At 36.9% G+C, this 16,642-nt stretch overlaps 1 protein-coding gene across 1 annotated transcript; it reads right to left on the bottom strand.

Moving 5' to 3' along the window:
* Window positions 1–1,246: 1,246 nt before the first annotated feature.
* LOC127633836 (trafficking regulator of GLUT4 1-like) lies at window positions 1,247–11,757 on the bottom strand. Its single transcript, XM_052113176.1, has 5 exons — window positions 11,553–11,757; window positions 8,412–8,682; window positions 5,215–5,522; window positions 3,852–3,981; window positions 1,247–2,803 (listed from the first exon to the last, which is right to left on the bottom strand). The coding sequence occupies exons 2-5, from the start codon at window positions 8,629–8,631 to the stop codon at window positions 2,787–2,789; spliced, it is 675 nt and encodes a 224-aa protein (XP_051969136.1). The 5' UTR covers window positions 8,632–8,682; window positions 11,553–11,757; the 3' UTR covers window positions 1,247–2,786.
* Between the last annotated feature and the right edge of the window lie 4,885 nt (window positions 11,758–16,642).

Below are 16,642 nucleotides of genomic sequence, written 5' to 3'. Positions count from 1 at the left end.
GTCGGCCCACCAGGAAAATGCCTGTTATGACAGATTACCAATCCAGCCTTGACTGCTGAGTGGGGGAGAGTGTTTGGGTTTTAGTGCTGGCACTGCACTCAACTGGACTAATCTGAACCAATGACACAGCAGGCTGATGTAGCTGTTTATATTTCACTCACTCACAATTACACACACACACACACACACACACTTACACTTCTAGCTGTCCAACAGTAAAACATATGGGCCACATATTGCCCTGTGTATGTCATGGAGAGTTGAAGATTTGGGTGTTGAAAGGCTGTTACCTTTCCTGGGTTTCATTAACAGAAATGCTCCACTCTGCAGCATTGTTCACTACAGTACAGTACGTGCAAAGCTTAGTAATGCAACGTCCATTTTAGAAATCCAGCTAATCCGGGATTCTGCAAGAGCAGAGGGAAAAAAGCTTGGGGAAATGTTTTTTTTCTTTTTCCTTGAGTCTGTCAGGATTTTCACTTTAATAAATATTAAATGATGGAATTCCACAAGAAGAGCATTCAGCTCAAATGTAGCTGTGACCTTGGTGTCCTAGAAGATGAAATGAAATTTCATTTGCAATTGCGGTTCTCCTTCAGATCTCTTTCCTGTGGTCATTCTTCAGTTAACAAGTGTAAAGATCATTTGAGCTGCGTTCGATATTTTTAATTGTCACACACAGCAGATTTAAAGGGTGGAACTTGGTTCCTCATTAAATTTCTATTCCCTCCTGGCTGCCTACTCAACCTCCCTCGAGACTCTCTCATTCCACCCCTTCTCTGTTCGCTTCACTGGATAACGACAGCCATCCTTTTCTTTTTTCACTCTCTCATTCCTATCTTCAGTAGGAATCTAGGAGTCTTTCATAAAACAAATGAATATATAAACTCTATCAGTTGTTGGTATTGGCCAGATTTTCAGTGGATTCCATTGTAGACATGTACAAGACAATATGCAATATCCTTCCCAAACTGCTGGGAATTAAGTGTATATCTATTTCAATACACGATGGATGGATGGATGACAGAGAGACAGACAGACAGATAGATGACCAAGTAATGGCATACAAACAAATCAACATTTAAAAGTAAAACAATTTTTTCATTGCTTTCTCCATGTCATCTTCAATGCATCTAGTCTAATTCTGGCATCTCACACACCTGAAGGGAAGCAGATGGTATCCTTGGCAGTGGATGAATGAAACACACTTATTACTCTCAGAAGATGAAGACAATTCAATGGAGTTTCAGATCTTTTTATGCTTTATTCCATTTCCCCTAAAGAGAATACATAGAGGGAAATAGTGCTGCTTACAAGACTATCAAAATATTCGAGAAAAAAAGGTGCATGCAAAATAAGTGCACAATGTTTAGAACAGCCAAGTATTTTGTAATAGAACAACATTTTCAGCAATTTCTCTTTCCTTTAGGTCTGACCAATATCATGAGCCTTAAAGGGTATTAACAAAGAAACAAAAATGAAAGGTTGCATAAAAAAATTATAACTAAATAAGATAGAAATATACTGTATGATTTGAACCTACATATCCTACCATAAATATAATTATTGACAAATCACAAGTTCTTTCAGATAGCATAAGAAATACCATTGAATCTAAACAGAAATGAAAAGCACTAGCTACATCCATTTGCAACCAAATAATAACGACATCTATTGCCCCTTGTTACAAACCTGTCAAAATCTCATCATTATACATTCTTCGTTACATACATGACTTAAGACCCCATTCAAAACCCGGTTTACAATGTTATAACAGTCTCAAGAGCTTTTAGACTCATCAGCCAGCCAAATGTCCCATCTGGATCTACAGGACAGGATCATTAACACAACACCTAATTAATACAATATCGCAGGAATCGCGATATTTGGTTGTGATTCAGCTACAATTAGCTACAGATATTTCAGATTACACAGTGTATATAAATAACCCAACAGCACAGTTCAATACAAAGGTTTGCAGCATAAACAGTGTTTTCATAAAGAATATTTTCAGAAACAGTATTCAACACTTTTACCATATAATGCAAATATATCTTGCCTGTGAACGCTTGCATATTGCTTTATCAAAAGGGGTGCACATGTTACATTTCTGTTGCAAAAACTTAAAAATAAATAAATAATAATTATAATTATAATAATAAAAAAAAGAAAACAGAGTGGACAAATGTTGTCAACGGCAGTTGTCTCAGATATTGGCGTCACGATTCCAGTTGTATGAGTGTGTTTTCTCATGACTAAGGAGATCCACTTCATCATACATTATATGAGCAGCACTCCACAGAACAAAGATTCTCATCGGATACTGGGATGAAGGAATAATCTGTCAAGCCCATGTCATGTCTGTAAATAGGTTTGGCTTGTTTTCTTGTTTATAGAGAAAAAAACACTTTGCTTTAGCAGAAATTCTCCACTTTGATAGAGCTTGGGTACAGCTAGTATTTACTAAATGTTAGCCATATTTGTTCATGTTTAGGTGTGAGAGTTGTAGTGCTCATACAACCTCTGAATAAGTGCTGTGGAATAAATGCAAGAGACATCAGTGAAAGTAACTTGCCCCATAGGGATGTCAGGTTGGTGCGGATTACCAAGGGTTCTTTCATTTTCTTTTCTTTTTTTTTCTGAGCTTTTCAGATAGCAGAGGCATCCTATTATCTATTGCCCTATAAGTTGTGATTGCTGTCACTGCAACCGTGAGGTGAATCAAATGGGCCATGGAGTTCCAGTCTGTGGTCTGATGTGAAGCTGAATTCATGGCACCACTGCACTCAGGATTTCACATGAACTGCAATACACAAATAAAACTTTTGCAGGCAATATGTTTATGTTACTGTAAAGGGAAAATGCTGTTAAAGGGATAGTTGTATTCTGTCATCGGAATTTTGCATTGCATTTTTCCAATCATTAAAAATGAATGGTGACTTTTTTGTGTTCCACAGAAGAATGAAGGCCATACGGATTTGGAACAACATGAGGATGAGTAAATTTTTGATGAACTTACCCTTTAGTCAAATCTTTATTAGTACTTTTTATTTTTTACAATTTAAAATAATTGTCATTGTAACTATGAAATAATACAGTGAATATAAGTATGTGAATTATTTAGTGATATAATTATAATTTTAATATTAAATATTGTTTAGTAAAATCAATTTAGTTGCTTCAATAATTTGGTAAAAAAAAAACAGTAATGTCAGATGCTAATTCAGCATATAAGAACAATCTAGCCAATGAGTTAAAATCAATATACAATCAAAATTGGCTTATGTATTATGTATTTTCAAAAAAAGTAATGCACTACATATGAATAATTACGTCTTTTAAATTGTAATCGGATTACACAACTCATTACTTCATGGGAAAAGTTGTCACATCACTAAATATTTCACTTATTTTACATTCCCCCAAAAAAATTTTAGGATTTAATTTTGCGCTTATAAATTATTTTAAGATGTATTTAAATTTTGTAACAAAATTCCAACAAATGGAGTAATCTTTAATGAAATTTAAAAACAACTAAACATTTTACATTTAATACTTTTTTTAATCATTACACTCATTCAGTTTAATGAAATTTTGTTATGTAAAAATGTAATTAATTTAACAGACCATATTTTCATAAAAAAGAACCCTGAGAATTATTAGGAGACATAACCTCTGGCTAAAACGGATTTTATACTTGACCTTCTTAGATGTCCTATGTTTAGAGTTATGATTCTGAAAATCCTTTTGAAGGTAGAATTCATAAATATCCAGTATTGAGAGCCACATTGCATATTGAGTGTTTGTATGTACAAAGAGAAGAAAGTCCCAAGAGGTCAGGGGTCGCTTACTTGACAGGTTCACGGCGCATGCTACGATAATGACAGCTCCTCCCACCAGTGAGACCACAGACAGCAGCTTCGCCACACGACCAAGGCGTCTCGCTCCATCTATATTCCCCTGCTCGAGACTGTTACGGGACTAGACACAAGAACATGACAGTGAGTTCCAAGGTTCCATTAAAGTCAAAATCATTTTAGATATTCATCACTGTAACACCCAATGAAAAATTCAGTCTGAAATGGTAAGATAAAAAAACATTTGCTGTTGGAAACTAAGTACTGGTTGTTATTGTTCCATATTTAACATGACATCTGCCAAATGACCCATTGCTACGTTTTTGCATAATTTCAACTATGGTCACCCTTTCTTCTAGTGCTACTGACAGGTTCTTGTCCCATGGACACCAGGAAATCGTTGCATTTACATAAACAGTGATGAGCGTGATTCGGAGGTTGCATTTTTGCTCTCAAATTAAATTGTTAATCCACTGACGGTTAGGTTTAGAGTTGGGGTTTCGGTTAGGGATATAATACAATGCATATTGCATATGTATTTTTGTTGACTGTATAACATCATTACCTACTCAAAATACAATTTATTTTTGGCACCACTCTGTGGACAGTTCACCCCAAAATTGGAGCTCACACGTTTCCATTCATTCAACAACAATTCCAGCTTTGGTCACAGGGGGCAGTGATTCGAATTTTGGTAAACACAAACCGTGTGTTTCCAAAAAGTATTGTTTTTGTTTAGTATTTCTGTTTACTATATATTTTGGCCAATTAATATGGGTGGCATGCTTCCTCGAATGTACCAACTGATTCGCTAATGGAATTATTAAAGAACTGCAATTGTTGAGTAGAATCGGAATTGGAACCAGAATTGATAAATTTCTTTCAATTCCATACCTAATTATATCTTATCTCACTGTTAATTCTGTGACAGTAGGTTTAAAGTTTTTCAGCTAAACTTGGTCTTTGCTTCCCAAAATTCAAACTACTGCCCCCAATGGCCAAAGTGAAATGTCCACAGAGAGTGACGCCAAAAACATGTTATAAAGTGACTTGCTTTTCTTTGTACATTATGTACCACGGTGAAGAGGATATGAGGATATACATGTTATTAACTCTAATCCCTAACCTAAACCCAAACCCTAAACCTAACCGTCAGTGGAGTAAAAATTTCTTCTAAGTGGGAAAATGGCAATCATGTCTAATGTGAGATGGTGATGGTCAGTAAATCGACATAATGGAGTTGATGTCAGGGTACTGGAATAATTGGTAGCAACATGTCAACTTCCTATTATGTTGAATAATATTCCCTCTTTAACTTGACAATAAAACATACACAAAAGGTCCAGATTCCACATACCATTATGGAGTAAACAAAACCCACAATGTTGATTGGCCATACAGGGCAGAAGCAAGCAATGACAGCCAGGATGAGGTAGTCTTTGGGTTTGGAACGGTCCATTGGAGGATTGGTGGCGATACTAGAGTGGCGTGAAATTGAGGGTCGTGGAGAGAACGCTGTGTAGGCGATGGAGTTTGACCGGCCGCCCATCCGGGTGCTGCCAACATGAGGATGGTGCGCATGAGGGAGGGAATGATGCCGGCGAGGAGGGACGTTGATGGGTTTGGAGGCAGAAGCATCATTTGGAGAAGAAAAAATTCCATTACCTGTCAAAAAAGAAAAAGAGAAAGAGGAAAAGGGTAGAGAAGCAAGTGATAAAAAGTTAACAATTTTATCAGTGGCTTGGCAAGTTTGTCAGTTCATCTATTCTTATATAAGTAAAGCTGAGAATCATCAGCGTAACATTGCTATGAGATGTTGTTTTTCTGACAAATAGAGCCCAAAGGGATCATACATACAGTAAACAAGAGGGGACCAAGAATTGAACCTTGGGGAACACCACAACTAATAGGAGGAGGAGATGAGGAACAATTTCCTATTCTAACCTGAAAGTTCTTTCTTTAAGGTTGGAGCCAAACCACTGAAAAGTCATACCCTGTATACAAACCAAACACTCAAGGTGCTGTAAAAGAATATTACAATGGTGTAAAATGCTGCTGTAAGATCTAACAGAACCAAGAATGCACAAGATCCTGAGTAAAGAGAGAGCAGAAAATTGTTGGTGACTTTATGCAGAGCAGATTCAGTGCTGTGGTAAGCTCAAAACCCTTACTGAAATGTATCCAGGAGGCTAAAAGTGTTTAGATAGTAGTTTATTTGAGAGACAACTACCTTTTCAAGAACCTTTGAGATGAAGGGTAACTTAGACAAAAGTCTACAATTACTGTGCAAAGTTTCAATATTTTTTTTTTCAGCAGAGGCTGAACTATGCATGTTTGGAGCTGACTGGAAACACTCTATTAGCTAAAGAGTAATTAATTATTGCAGTAAAATCAAATAACCACCAGCGTAGATGGTGTGTGGACAACTAATCTAAGTGCTTGATTTTCTTTTCTGTCTATATTGCACTTTATTGATTGTTAATGACATGCAGGGCTGGACTGGCAAACTGGCATACGGGCATTTTTCCCGTTGGGCAGATGCACTTTGGGGATGATCATGTGCGGACTAGCCAGCGGGAGAACCGTTCGGGCCGGAGGTGCGTCCGCGAAATGTGCCGATTGGGCCGTGATAAGCAAAAATGAGCCGCCTTGTTATAAAGAATGGACCCCACCCCCCTGGCCCAACAACTTTTGGACTCCCCCCACCCTTTGGGCTAGTTGCCATGTAAAATCGCGGGCCGATTTATCTTCCCAGTCCAGCCCTGATGACATGGTATACTCCTTCACTAAGCATTCCTCTTCATATGATGATATTAGAAACCCAGAATGATGTGCTCTTGATAAAAAAACTTTAATTAAATAGCAAGCATTGCAATTAATTTACTGATTTCTGTCATGCTTCAACCCCTTCTGCCAGAAAATCCCTCTGGCCATATTAATTAGGAAGCACAAATTCAGTTTCATGAGGAGTATTTACAACACACTCAGCGGTTGTAAAAAATTAGGGAAATTAAAAAGTTCTCTCAATCTTGGTCTTAACCTTAAATTAACTCATCAGAGCCCAATAAACAGAAAAACAAACAGCTGTGCTTGTCCACTGGTTGCAGCAGCTCTTGGCTTCAAACAGACTGCGGTTAGCCACAAAGAAATACCACTCAGAAGAGAGTGTGCATTATTTACAATCATCAGATTTGCTGTGCAGAAAACCATTGCTCTAATGGTGCTGCTATAAAGTGGTTTCTAAAGTAAACATTATAAGCATAATAGCTTACATCATCTCATACTGTGGGGTCCAAAGTCTGAGAACAATAATGAAAATGATTCTATTTTGCATTTTTCTTATTTAATACTTTTTGTCCCATCTGAAATTATACTACCAGCATAAAAAATGGGATTGAAAAATTGTAATAAATATCAAAATTTCATATTCTTACTAAATGTCCCTATTTTGCTTTGATGATAGTTATGACCTGAGCTGCCACGGACTCCACAAGGTTGTGCAAAACCTGATAATCCATGTTATCCCTGCTTGATAAGAGAATTTCCTGTTACACTTTACATTAATGTTCCCTTTGTTAAGGGTTTATTATGGGGTTCATTAATGATTATTAATCATGTGTCAACATGATATATAACATGAATAGAAAGGGCGACTTTTATACAATACTAGCCAAACAGTGAGCATTTTAACTTACTGTACGTGTTATAAATGCTTCATAAATACTCATATTCATACTTAGATTCATCAAAATCATAAAATTACCATTTAAATTACATAAATTCTCTGCAAAAACACTTTTCCGGACTTCATGCTCATTCACACCATGTAACATAGCCTGATGACCATTAAACTATACTGAACTTTATGTACAGGTTTCTAATCTTGGCAGCTCTTTAATACATACTTTATAGGAAAAGTCTTTTTTTGTGTGTGATTATTAAGCATTTATAATTTGTAGGTATTGCATGAACATAACCCGTTTCATGCATGTTTTTATAGACCGCATGACAATGATTCATTATGCATTTGTACATAATTAATTAGTCATTAATTAACCCCTTTATAAACCCTTAACAAATGGAACATTAATGTGAAGTGTTACAGAATTTACTAAAGGGCATTTTCTGTGCTTCAGTGGAGGCATTCATCGTCAATGTCAAACATTTTCAAATTACAAAATATTTCACTGTTTCATTGTTTTTAATTTTTCAAAATCCTACAACTTGCTGTGTATTTCCAGGTTTAAATTAGATTTTGAATCCCATATTTTCAACTGGTCTTAGACTTTTGGACCCCACTGTATTTTGTAACAGTTAATTTCCTCTTTGTCAGTCTCGACCACAGATCTGTTTGCCTGTTTAATTGCATGCAATTTTTAAAGTCATTATCCTAATTGCTGCATGCAAACCACTGTGAAGTGAATGGCAAAGCAGAACCTGAAACTCCATAATTTTTCCACCAAGGCAGATGCATTCATATTGATTCCCATTCCTTCCCCCTTTCCCAAACTCTCAGAATAATAAATACGTAATATTGATGAATAGATCAATTACCATTCTCTGTTTTATCCTTGACCATAACGATGACCTCCCCCGAGCATCGTGCCTCCTCACTGGACTCTGGGGGGAAAGAGAGGGGCCGCAGACATGGAAAGGAGTCTGATCCGGCCCCCGGTTGAAAAGTTACAGGACCCGGAGTTTGGTTGCTCATCGGTTCCCCATCTTGGGTACAAACCAGAGAGCCCAATGATGCCTGACGGTACTCTGTTTCCATAGAGACAATGGAGTGTGCAATGGTGGCCAGTGATACGTTGATGAGTCCTGTCTGTTTGTGTGGATAAAACAGGAGAAAAAAATGTAGTGAAACAAGATCCGTGAAGAGGAGACTGGGGCTAGTTGTCACAAGAGCTATATCTCAGTAACTAAAAAGGCTTTCAAACAACACTCCAATTACACAAATGTGATTTTTCCAGCAGTGGTTTTGTATGTGGGATTCAAACACATGGTCCAAAACCATTTTAAATTAGAAAAATATTAGTGAATTCTGTCATCCAATCTAAAATTCTAATAAAATCATATTTTTTCAACAATGGCTGGGTAGAAATGCTGATCTTCCAATTAATTGTGATCTTCACATGAACAATATCGATGATTCAAATCCAGAGGTTGATTTTTTAATTTTACTTTAAAATTTGCCTCTGTTTGGTTGTGTTTATTATTATTATATCTGTAAATAAATGCCAATTGATCTGGGTAGTTTGGGCCCTGTTGTAATCATTTTCGTGATGGACCAAGTTGGTTCCCTGTACAACTGACAGCATTAGCAGAGAGAGAATTTCTTTCAAATAAAAAAAATGGACATTATAACTGAAATACATCCAAATCGGATCAAAATTGAGAGCTTGTGAAACAATCTCATCAAATCAGGACATCTATATCTATACCCAGCCCTGTTAAATAAGTGGAAACAAGTGAACACAAACTACACTACATTATTTAATGATTATTTTTTTTTACATTTTAATAGTTAAACTGCTCTCATAAAAGTCAAGTGGTTCCAGGCAACAGTGTTGAGTTGTTCCAACAAGCCATGGTTTAGTTGTATGAAGTAAAATAAAAATTATAATAAATTGGACACAAGCTTTTTGAGTAAATGCATACCATTTGGATTTGTTAGTGCTACGTATTATTATTTCACTTGAAAACAAGTGTTGAATAAATTCAATTTATTCTTTAAGTTAAGATTTGCTTAACAACAGTTTGCGTTGACATGGTAAATGTATTAGTCTGAATCTCAATAGAGTTGTTTCATGCCACACTGCTGTAAGTGGCACAAAACTGATCAAAGTAACAAGAGTGTAGCAGGGAAATTACTTTTGGGTGGGCCTCAATATAAATGGATGGGACAAATTTTAGACCACTTTTTTTTTGTTTACAAATTTTCCTTAATAACAGACAGTCGACATATTCAAACAATCCTTTCACACTTTCAGAAATCAGAATTTATGCATTTTTTAACCAATTTTATAAATATGTATTTATATGTGAATATGTGAAGGGAAAGAATAATCTGTAATATTCTGGGTGGGCCCAGGCCCACCTGGCCCACCTTTGGCTACACCACGGCAAAGTAATATGAAAGTTCTAAGTATTTGTCCTCCACAATCTATGCTCAAGCTCCACTCTTCACCGCAGTGGTAACCCCCAAAATTCCAACATTACAGAAACTCTTCTAAATCTCAACATAACATTAGATACAAACTATTCTTCCTTTTTATTCATCTTGCACAAAAACACCTAAAACTATATTTAAACATTTATTTTATCCATTCAGTTTTGTGCAATGCACGCTGGGAACTCCAAATCACTGTGATTTTGGTTAATGCAAACAAACAAAGTTATGTTGTCCCAACACAAATGGATTAAGTAAAGCTGACAAGACTGTTTTTGTTTGAATTAATTGTTGGTGTTAAATTACGTTTACTTTGAGTAATATGAACAAGGTAAGATTCTGTAAACTTAATGATAGTGAAAATCAATTTTTGCATAAATTTTAAATGTTATATATACAATTTATTAAATACAGTATATGTTGGGCAAAACAATGATTTGATATTCTTTGTTTTTTCAAGAATTTTGTGTATGATAATCATTACGATGTTTACATTTATCTGATTTAATGGCAGGCTTCCATTGAATCAACTCACCTTATAATGAGACGACACTCCCCTATTCATTAAATGGTGGAAATGTTGAGCAGTATTTAAGGTGTGTCCCTATACACAAATTACCTTTCAAATACAAACCCACCTTGAGAAACCTTCACAAGAATAAAAAGTGCTAACTAGCCCCATTGTTCCCTATTCAAATAATTAATCTCATTAACATAAGATGGGAAGGCAGAAAAACACATGATCAGATGCAACCTCACACTCTGACACATGGTGTCATAAACATATCTGACCGCAAATCACATCCTTGAGAATTCAGCATCTGAGTGTCAATATCTCCCACCAAAACACCTCTGCTTCTTCCTTAAAAGGTGCTGCTGCATCATCTTCACCATATTTTCAATCACATTATTCAGATATTCACACGCATGCTGGCTGAGCTGATTTTCGCATGGTAACCTAGATATGTAGGTCATGAAATTGACCTCAATTACAGAAAAGAAACCTTTTTAAAGGGGGGGATTAATCCACATCATATCAATTGCATTTACTGTATATAGTCAGATTTTCATCAGCCATGTATAACAGGGCAGAATGTGACAATTTAACACATTTTGACTTGAATCTCAAATATTTGCTCTTGAATGTGAACATATGATGATGGTCAAATAATCATTCTGTCAACACTAAATGAGTGGTGTAGTATACATGTGGGCAAAGAGACAAAGCCTTGGGGAAATAAGAGACATGGAGGAAGGGAGGGAGAGAGGGAGAGAAAGGGTAAGCAAAAAGTGTCATGATGATTTAAATCAAATCTATAAATCTACAAAATATACACAAAAATAAAACCTTACATAGAGTGTTAAACAAGAGAAAGCTGGTACACTTTACCTTTACAGATAGGAGAGCCCTTTGTTTTCTAACAAGACAAAGGAACGTGTCTCCTCTGAACTAAAAGGCGTTCAATCGCCCCACAGAGCGTCGATAATACATACATAGTGTAGACTACACATACACAACGTACCTTACACCGTGAGATTCTCCTCGCACGTAGGCTGATGGTCCATTTGCTTCAAGCTCTCACGATAATTCTTGCGAAACTCGATATTCCTTTGGAGGATTTAAATATCGCGCTTTGTGATAAAACAAAAACAACGCGTAAAAGTGCCGCGGTGTTATTGTGTACGGTGCTCGTAAGTTTCCTCGCTCGCGGAGCTGTCAGGTATGCAGCGCGAACAGACACTGAACGGATGGGGGGCTACATGAACTGCGCGCAGGGAAGCCCTGTCATTATCTTGCCCAATCTGGCCATTCTCTGTAGACCTCTCTCATCAATAACGCATTTCCGTCAACAGAACTGCCCCTCACTGGATGTTTTTTGTTTTTGGCAGCATTCTGAGTAAATTCTAGAGACTGTTGTGTGTGAAAATCCCAGGAGATTAGCAGTTACAGAAATACGCAAAGCAGTCCATCTGGCACCAACAATCATCCATGCTATTATCTAATCAGCCAATCATTTTGCAGTAGTGCAGTGCATAAAATCATGCAGATATGGGACAGGAGCTTCAGTTATTTTTCACATCAACCATCAGAATGGGAATAATTTTGATCTCAATGAATTGGATCGTGGCATGAATGCTGGTGCCAGATGTCAACAGAGAATGGCCAGACTGGTTTGAACTGACAAAGTCTACAATAACTCAGATAACCACTCTGTATAGTTGTGCTGAGAAGAATATCATATCAGAATTCTATACAGAGATTCGTGTTGGCGCTGTTTTGGTGGCATGAGGGGGACCTAAACAAATGATGTGTCCAAGCCTCCGTTAGTAATTCAAAAATGTCACTTCAGAAATAGTATCACGGCTTGTGCTGTTTCTAACAAGTTATTGGATAAACAAGGATGGATGATGTGTGTTTGTGTTAGAGAGAGATGGAGCATGTGCTATCACCTTTTACCACTCCCAAGCAGAGAGGCTGTCAGCTTTCTGAAGATCAGCTTTCTCAGTGGAAAATAGACGTCCAAGCGGGGGTATTTCTCCCTATTTTGCGGTAGCCGGTGCACAAGAGTCTTTCACTATAGAAACCGCAATGTCTTCTGCCATTTTAAACAGTATGTATCCAATGTGGAAACTCGAGTAAGAGTTAAGCACCTTGAGTTCTGCATTCAATCAGTCTGTTGTGTCTCTCAGATGTGATGAGCCTTAATGCTAAAGTTGTTCGTTTAAAGCCATTTCTTAGCTTTAGTAATGTAGTGGTAATACGAGCGATCAGGAAGCGCTATTCTATGTAAACAATGACTAACGGATTCACTTTACGTCACCAACTGCCTCATATTACACACAAAAATGATCTTTTGCCACCACCTGCTGGTTAACATATGTAATGTCAAAAAATAAAATAGATGTAAAAAGAGATACATAGCCTACATTAGCTCTTAACACATATGCACTGCTCTTACACTTTAGTTTGACGACAAACATAAGTGGAGTGATATACACAGTGAAGTGTCCAAGTGCTGATGGTGTCAGACCATCAGTGCTCATGGAACGTCTCTCGTCCAATTAGATCCGAGGACCTGAACTAACTGCTGTGTATATATGTGTATATACACTCACCTAAAGGATTATTAGGAACACCATACTAATACTGTGTTTGACCCCCTTTCGCCTTCAGAACTGCCTTAATTCTACGTGGCATTGATTCAACGAGGTGCTGAAAGCATTCTTTAGAAATGTTGGCCCATATTGATAGGATAGCATCTTGCAGTTGATGGAGATTTGTGGGATGCACATCCAGGGCACAAAGCTCCCGTTCCACCACATCCCAAAGATGCTCTATTGGGTTGAGATCTGGTGACTGTGGGGGCCATTTTAGTACAGTGAACTCATTGTCATGTTCAAGAAACCAATTTGAAATGATTCGAGCTTTGTGACATGGTGCATTATCCTTATCAGAGGATGGGTACATGGTGGCCATAAAGGGACGGACATGGTCAGAAACAATGCTCAGGTAGGCCGTGGCATTTAAACGATGCCCAATTGGCACTAAGGGGCCTAAAGTGTGCCAAGAAAACATCCCCCACACCATTACACCACCACCACCAGCCTGCACAGTGGTAACAAGGCATGATGGATCCATGTTCTCATTCTGTTTACACCAAATTCTGACTCTACCATCTGAATGTCTCAACAGAAATCGAGACTCATCAGACCAGGCAACATTTTTCCAGTCTTCAACTGCCAATTTTGGTGAGCTCTTGCAAATTGTAGCCTCTTTTTCCTATTTGTAGTGGAGATGAGTAGTACCCGGTGGGGTCTTCTGCTGTTGTAGCCCATCCGCCTCAAGGTTGTGCGTGTTGTGTCTTCACAAATGCTTTGCTGCATACCTCGGTTGTAACGAGTGGTTATTTCAGGCACAGTTGCTCTTCTATCAGCTTGAATCAGTCGGCCCATTCTCCTCTGACCTCTAGCATCAACAAGGCATTTTCGCCCACAGGACTGCCGCATACTGGATGTTTTTCCCTTTTCACACCATTCTTTGTAAACCCTAGAAATGGTTGTGCGTGAAAATCCCAGTAACTGAGCAGATTAAGAAAAATACTCAGACCGGCCCGTCTGGCACCAACAACCATGCCATGCTCAAAATTGCTAAATCACCTTTCTTTCCCATTCTGACATTCAGTTTGGAGTTCAGGAGATTGTCTTGACCAGGACCACACCCTAAATGCATTGAAGCAACTGCCATGTGATTGGTTGATTAGATAATTGCATTAATGAGAAATTGAACAGGTGTTCCTAATAATCCTTTAGGTGAGTGTATATATATATATATATATATACATATATATAATTGAAAACTAATGGTGCAACGCAATTTACATGAAAAGAGATATATCAAAACTTTACGGTAAACTACAATGAACAATACTTAAACCAAGATTAACAAATGCTATGTTAATTTCAACATACACTTATACATCTACTGTCTACTGTCTGACAACTCATTGCTTTGTCTGGATCTATTAGGCCAATTTATTCAGAGAGCAATTCAAATTTAGTAGACAAAACAATACCTTGTATAGAACTCTACAATGATATTTTTTAGGGGGTCTTAAAGTAAAAAAAATTCAAATAATAATAAAAAAAGACAAATTAAAAGCTGAAATTCATGAAAAAAAGGTTTTTTATTAAAGCAACAAATCACAATTTGAAAAAAGTTTGTCAACCAAATCAGTCATGTGGTGCAGGTGGCACGTGACAAGAACCATTAAAACAAGAGTTAACAAAATATCAGATATTTTGAAATTTGTATGAAAAAGCACTTTTTGCTCCAGTCAAATGGAGTAACCCTAAGAAAACGTATTGATTTTTGTGACTCAAAATGCATGTTTGTGAAATTATTTGTATTTTGTAATCTGTAGTGGAATACATTTCAAAAGTAACTCTCCCAACCCTGCTTATGCATTTACTAATGTTAACAAATAAAGATTTCCATGTGTGACCAAATATTTATTTTTTAAAGAAATTATGGTAAAAAGGCTTTTAATTAATATTTATTTAACATTTAATAATCATGTAAAAATGAATGCGGTGAGGGGGACCTTGTACCTCAAGTTATAGTGTTATTACAGTCAAATAAATAAATATATATTGCAATATATACAACAAACAAGGCAACAAAAACTTGACTTGCCTCTTAACTAAGCGGAACAGACATCAGCATAATAAAAGCATAAATAGATAAATAAATAAAATATACAGGCAATAGTGATGGGCCAAAATTTGTCATAAGCAAATACCTTCAATAGAGCAAGATTTATGTTTTAGCAAATAAATACATAAGACCAACGACTGCAAAGAGTGTGCCTTTGCTCATTTCAATCTTAAAGGGGTCATGACATGAGAAACCAAATTTGCCTTGATCTTTTGGTATATAAGAGGTCTTTGTATCATTAAAACGTCCTGCAAGTTTAATATTTTAAGACGTCCTCCCCATTCTAAACGAATCATTTATTTAATCAAGCTCAAAATACAGCTCGTTCTGGATTCATGGTTAGAAGTGACGTGTCGGTTAGAAGTGACGTAACAGCGTTTGCATATGACCGCCTCCAGCGCAAGATAACTACGCTTTACGCTAGACAACTTCGCTCATTCGCCGTGCGCCTCACAAGTGTTCAGTCGATGGACAGCGAGCTCTGACAGAGACTACTTGTGCACAGGAAAATTACGATGCCACACAGATGTGCTGTTCCTGGCTGTGGTCAAACAAAACCTCTGAATAAGCTGCCGAAAGATCCAGACATCAGGGAAAAATGGATGCAGTTTATTTTTTGCGGACGTTCCAGTCACGGCAGTGTTAACTTAAGCGTTTGTTCTGTACATTTTAAGGATGACTGTTTTGAGAACAAATCTCAATATGATGCTGGCTTTGCCAGAAAACTGTTGCTCAAAGATAAGTCCGTGCCGACTATTCTGGGAACAACGACGACGTAAACTGTAAGTAATCTATTTTAAACTTTAAACTACTTTTTAAAGCGCAATTTCATTCATTATGAATAATCACAGTGTTTTTACTTAGTTTACTTGCATATTGTTCTGGCTGGGAGCGTCAATAATTGATACATAGGCACTGACGTTAGCCAATCATAACAGTGGGCGTTAACACTGAAGTCTTAAATGGAAAACGCCCCCAAAACAGACTGTTTGAATCAGAGGATGAGAAACAGGGTGGGAAAAGGTCATAAATCACTAGATTTTAAAAGTTTTTCTTAAAAACAAATATATTAATACTATAATTGCACCTAAGGGAACATAATAATACAATAAAAAAAAAAACCATGTCATGACCCCTTTAAGTATTTTTAATGACTTCTGCTTTCAGTAAATGTACATCTTGGAACTATTTTATAATTACCATTGTTTTTGTAACATGATTACTTCTTGGTTCCCACAAAACCAGAACCCTAGTCATGAGGCCATCCGCAAGACAGAATCCCAAGCATTGCAATGAAGAGCTTAACCCAAATCTACAGTTCATTAATTCAATTTATTAAAATTTTTACTTAAAGCATTAGCATAAAGCAATTGATTTTATTTTAAGTGTTCGCATAAT

The sequence above is a fragment of the Xyrauchen texanus genome, chromosome 40 (genome assembly GCF_025860055.1).
Source record: "Xyrauchen texanus isolate HMW12.3.18 chromosome 40, RBS_HiC_50CHRs, whole genome shotgun sequence".
NCBI lineage: Eukaryota > Metazoa > Chordata > Actinopteri > Cypriniformes > Catostomidae > Xyrauchen > Xyrauchen texanus.
The sequence above is the reverse complement of the archived record's forward strand: the minus strand, read 5'-3'. Positions and strand labels throughout refer to the sequence as shown.

Coding starts and splice junctions, on each gene's coding strand:
- LOC127633836 (XM_052113176.1), bottom strand. CDS start 8,631: ATGGAAACAGAGTACCGTCAGGCATCATTGGGCTCTCTGGTTTGTACC. Junction 5,523..8,411: donor CAAGGATAAAACAGAGAATG/GTAATTGATCTA, acceptor CTTTTTTGACAG/GTAATGGAATTTTTTCTTCT. Junction 3,982..5,214: donor GTTTTGTTTACTCCATAATG/GTATGTGGAATC, acceptor TCTTGTGTCTAG/TCCCGTAACAGTCTCGAGCA.